The sequence below is a fragment of the Frankliniella occidentalis genome, unplaced genomic scaffold (genome assembly GCF_000697945.3).
Source record: "Frankliniella occidentalis isolate FOCC.00 unplaced genomic scaffold, Focc_3.1 Scaffold5333, whole genome shotgun sequence".
Lineage (NCBI taxonomy): Eukaryota > Metazoa > Arthropoda > Insecta > Thysanoptera > Thripidae > Frankliniella > Frankliniella occidentalis.
In genome coordinates, this window is record NW_026272375.1 from 1 (window position 1) to 5017 (window position 5017).

The 5017-nt window shown below is 36.6% G+C and overlaps 1 protein-coding gene across 2 annotated transcripts; it reads right to left on the reverse strand.

Moving 5' to 3' along the window:
* Nucleotides 1-6: 6 nt before the first annotated feature.
* On the reverse strand, nucleotides 7-5017 carry LOC127752225 (uncharacterized). 2 transcript variants are annotated; one of them, XM_052276990.1, is made up of 12 exons: nucleotides 4890-5017; nucleotides 4716-4814; nucleotides 4549-4635; nucleotides 4389-4472; nucleotides 4154-4300; nucleotides 3964-4071; nucleotides 3799-3891; nucleotides 3619-3666; nucleotides 3459-3533; nucleotides 3185-3382; nucleotides 2986-3113; nucleotides 7-2142 (listed from the first exon to the last, which is right to left on the reverse strand). In XM_052276990.1, the coding sequence occupies exons 1-12, from the start codon at nucleotides 4941-4943 to the stop codon at nucleotides 18-20; spliced, it is 3246 nt and encodes a 1081-aa protein (XP_052132950.1). In that variant the 5' UTR covers nucleotides 4944-5017; the 3' UTR covers nucleotides 7-17. The 2 variants fall into 2 exon arrangements, with proteins under 2 accessions (XP_052132950.1, XP_052132949.1); XM_052276989.1 differs by having other exon boundaries at nucleotides 4716-4829; nucleotides 4890-5011.

The following is a 5017-nucleotide window of genomic DNA, read 5'->3' on the forward strand; positions in this document are numbered from 1 at the left end:
GTACAACAATAAATGAATTACTTCTTTTGAGAAAAAACAGATGTTTGCATAATATTTTGACTTATATTATGGGACAACTTCATTTTCTTTTTGGAAGGAAGATGGGCGTAGTTTGCCTCTTCTACACCTCTCTTATTCCTGCTGTTTTCTTCTCGAAATCCTTCTTGTGGCCGTCCTTTTCTCTGGGCACGCTTTCCTCCTGTATATTTCTTTCTCCTACCAATGGCTGTTGGCTGAACAGTCATTTCTCGCATACCTCCTCTGAGTGATGTATGACCATTAAGGCGGTTGAAATTGTGGAAAGCAGACACATAGGTTGTCTCTGAATTCTTACACTCATCATATCTTCTAAGGAATTTTTCATAGGCAGGCAAATACACTTCTGGCCGTTCCTCTAGTCTTCTTCTCATGTCCTCTAGCAGCTCATTCAATTTTTGATGGCAAAGAAACTTGTCTTCAGATAAAGCATCAGCATCTGTCACATCATTGGTTAATCTTCCTTCTTCCCCTTGCACGGTATTTTGCCCTTGTGCTTCTTCTGACGACTGTTCAACTTCATTAGTTGAGGTTCCTGTTCCTTCACAGATATTATTCTGATAGTTAACAGTAACAGTTTGTGTCAGTTTATGGTTTTCATACCACTCACTGGGAACATTTGCAGTTGTCCCATTCATAATTTTGTGGAGAAGCATTTTCGCCTGTGGATCATTGATAGGTACGAATTGTGCAGAAGTACGACCAAGAGTTTTCACAAGGAAATATTGGTGTTTACAGGGAGCTCCTGTTCGGCCGATTGGGCATGAGCAGACATCAGTTACCAAATCCACTTTGTATTTTTTCTTGCTCTCTGAATTATAAACCTCATAAACAGTATCTGATATCTTGGAATGTACAGACAAAGATTTTATTTTATCTTCAGGAATGAAATATCTTGATGAGGTATAATTGACCATCCTGTTATTCAAACAATCAGTAATTCTCCTCTTGATGTATGCATCCAAGTCATTTGTCATGAAATCAAACATTTGTACCATGTTGTATGCTTTCACTCGCTGGAAGACTTGGTCTTTTACACACAGAGTGGTAACTTCATTGTAATTATTAGTATCATGACCTCGGGTCAGGAGATGATTCCTAAATGGCATCGCCCATTCACTAGCAGTTTCCTTTTTCTTTATAACATGCTCTCTAAAAGTTTTGTTGTCTTTTACAATGTCAAGAGAGATTAGTTCATCGTACATAGCATTGAAAGAGCTGAGATCTGGACAGTCAACAAGCTGCTTAAAGAGAAAATATAGTTCAGGACGGCAAGCAGCTTTGATGTTATGTTTGGAATCCAGTAAGAATCTCCACATGGCAAATAGCAGGTGGAATTTGCAAAGTAGTAGAACCAGGTCTTTGGCTGTAAAGGTTGTACGGAGAGCAGTTCTTTCTGCTGTACTATCATCTGTCATAAATAGTTTGGGGCCTGCATCCTTTCCTCTTCCATAAAAAGCTTTGTCAGGAAGCACTTCTTTGAGCAAAGAAAATGCCTTTTCCAAAGGATAAGTAGCTTCAGATGTGGTGAAAACAACACCAACTGGTATGCCACCAGCAACAGAAGGGGAAACAAAGAAAAATACTCTTGTATTTTGAAAGTCCATATTTCCACTAGAATCAACAGTGACCATTTCTCCGCTGCTTCTGAGAAGTTCATGCGCTCTTTTCATCATGGGACTACATATGACAACAGCAATGTCTTCAGACTCTGTTGCGACTTTTGCACATTCAGAGCCACATGCATCATTGTAGTCTTTAATGAATTGCTTTAAAGTCTCAATCATTCCTTCTCCAGATGGCTGACCGTACTTTTTCTGATATGTTGCATGGAATAGATTATAAACCCACTTATATGTAGGGCACTCAGATCCATCAGCTGCATGCTTAAAATAGTCATCTCCAAACTTCACTTGCATCTTGTTTTTTAAACTAGTTAATGCAGAGGCAGGTGAATGTTTCTTTTCGAATAAATGCAAAATGGTACTCTTTACTTCCAAGGAAGGCCTTCTGTGTCTTAGTGAATCTGCACACTCAACTCTGTGATTATGCAAGTAGTTCACAGTAATCTCACATGGGTAGGTTTGGAGCAACGCATCAATACTCCTGAAAAAGAAAAATTAAAGATAGAGAACTGAAGGATTTCATATCACAAATGTGAAATCCTGACACAGAGCACATATGAAAGCAAAATATGTGAAGCAGGCTCAAGTAAATATTTCCTTTTGTAAGATTATGATTTAAACAGAGCAAAAAGACACTCCTGAGAATCACCAGTGTGCCATACATTCACACAATTTGACAGCAGAAAATTTGTGAGTGATTCACTGAGACAAATCAACACAGAGCACTAGACTTTGAGGCAAAAAGAGCTGATTATGAAATTAGCTTGTACTGAACTAATGATAGATGTGTAGACAGAACTTAAAAAGGACTGCACAAAGTATAACAAATCAAAAGTACACAGAATTAACTATGTAACTGAAACAAAACTATAATTGGACACCATAACCATCCGCTAGCTGTCACACTGCACTGAGCTAAGCAAAGAACCTAACAACAACAGCCAAACGTGTGCATACTTGACAAAGCAAAAACAATTCTTCAACTGATTAAGTAAAAATACATGAAGAAAACCACAAACCACATAGATTAAATGAACAAGAATAAATCCAACAACCACAAAAACTAGAATCATTTCCCAGCATTCCATTTGGAATACTTGAAAAGAGAGCCACAACCAAAAGGTTCACTCCAAACCCTGAAGAAATGATGACAAAGAGCAGATGACTCAACTCACCAACGTAAACATCCACCTTTTATTGGAAAAATGATGACAATCAATGTCGTCTTCAATAACAACTGACAAAAGTTCACAATTGAGAATTTTTCTTCGTAATTTAAAAGTTTAGGAATAATTAGAAAAAACTTAAAAAAATAAAATCTTACCTCTTCATATCACGGTTCTTCACTGTAATGATGACATTGGCTGGACATACAGTATGTTTGGCATGCGCTTTCTTTGTTTTGCTACTTGGTTGATCTGCCCTTGTATCACAGTGACAACGATACACTTTCTGTAAGTAAATGAATGATTGGAGATATGTATATTTTAACAATGAATTAGGTTACAGAAATTCTTACTAACCTTGAAAACTATTCGGTCAGAATTTTCTCTGAAAGTGTCCTTTGAGCGGAGATCTATTTTTGTTACAGTTTCAAAAATATCAATCCACCTTAATGCACTTTCTTTGTCATAAATGTTTGTTCTAATAACAGCTGAAAAACCACACTGCTTCTTTTCAAAATGACAGACTTTATATTCATTACAAGATGGAAGTATATCCTGCAAAAATATCCAATCATTAGATTTAAAAATATTATGTAAAGATGAATGTTGTCTTGAAATAATGAGAATGTACCTCTAGACAGGATGGCATTTCAACTTGTGTGCAGTTCATTGTGGCAATAGAAGGTTTCTTGAAATGAACTTCAAACTGAAAACAAAAATACATTTTAAAGAAATTGGACAGAAATTAGCAGATTTTTTTTAATTAGATTAATTTTAATTAGTCTACACACCTTTTTCCTAATTTGTTTCTCTCTATCAGTACTTGCTTCCTGGGCTCCCTACGCAGAGGCAGAAAAAAACATATGTCTAACTGAAGATCAAAACTCATCTCCACCTCCAATTCATATAATAGGTGGTAATCAGAAGCTGAGAGTCATTTTAAGAAAGTCAGATTATTCCTGCCCTCTTACCTTATTCTTAAGCTGTCTAGCCTCTTTTTCAGAAATTAAATCATTCAAAGGCTTAAAAAACTTTGAGCTTCTAATTTGAGTGGCAACATTAGCCTGAAAACAAGGGACAGTGTAGAGACTCCAAAAAGGTACCATAACTTCATTACTTGGGAAGTAAATCCTTACCTCTGAATTCTCTCGGCTAATTCTCAGTGAGCTGCCCTGCTCTTTTTCTGCTCTCACTGAATTTGGTTCTTTCAAAATGGGTATGTTAACAGGTTGCAGCTTTGGGATCTACAATAGATAAATATGTAAATAGTTCTGATCAATACTTATTGCGACAGAAAATAGTGAAAATGTATTAAGTGTTACGTACATAGGTAATTCGAACTGCAGATGCAGAGGTGGTCTTCTGCAAATTAACAGCATTGCTCACATTTAAAGGCACATTAACCAGAGTGGAATTTTTAGCTTTAGGTAAAGGTTGAGGGTTTATGGGGAAACCTTGGGGAGATGATGAAACCTGAGCAGACAATTATCTAAATCAATGATACCTTTAAGTAATTGTAAATAGACAATTAATTAATAACAACAGCTGATTAAAACTTTACCGCAAGGGGCTGAGCAGGTTTATTTTCATAGTTTGATAGGCCAAAAGGACGCCTCTCAGCTCCAGCTTTGAGAGGGGCAACAACCTGGGCAAACAATTTTTAAACAATATTGTATTTAATTCAAAATTAAGGAGATATTTAGGACAAGATGAAATATTACCTTTATCAGCTGAGCAGCAGGTTTGTTCTCATTGTTCAATAAGGCAAAGGGGCGTCTCCCTATTCCAATTTTGGAAGGTGGAACAGCCTAAACAAACAAATTAATAGATGATGAAATAACCTTTAGACGTCAAAGTTTCATAAATAATTTAACCCGCTAAACAATACCTTTAATACTGAAGCTGGTTTATTACTGTTTATCAAAGAAAGGGGATGCCTCTCAACTGCCCCATTAGTTGGACCAATCACTTTTTTTGGTGCAATAATCTGAGCAGACAGTTTCTAAAAAATTAGTCAGTGAAAGGAGATAAGTCAGAAAACAAAACAAATGAGAGGACATACCTTTACCACCCGCAAACTTTGGGCAATAGGATGCCTTATCCCAGAAGGTTCCATTGCGACCTAACCACACATAAGACAGAACTGATTGGAGGCTCATTAAATTGATGGCTGTAATAGCATAAAAACTG

What these genes read in the sequence shown, in the direction of transcription:
- LOC127752225 (XM_052276989.1), bottom strand. Translation starts at nt 4,943, where the DNA reads ATGGAACCTTCTGGGATAAGGCATCCTATTGCCCAAAGTTTGCGGGTG. An exon ending in CTGCTGCTCAGCTGATAAAG is followed by an intron (nt 4,473 to 4,548) that starts GTAATATTTCAT and finishes TTGTTTGCCCAG; the next exon opens with GTTGTTGCCCCTCTCAAAGC. An exon ending in CTGCAGTTCGAATTACCTAT is followed by an intron (nt 4,072 to 4,153) that starts GTACGTAACACT and finishes TATCTATTGTAG; the next exon opens with ATCCCAAAGCTGCAACCTGT.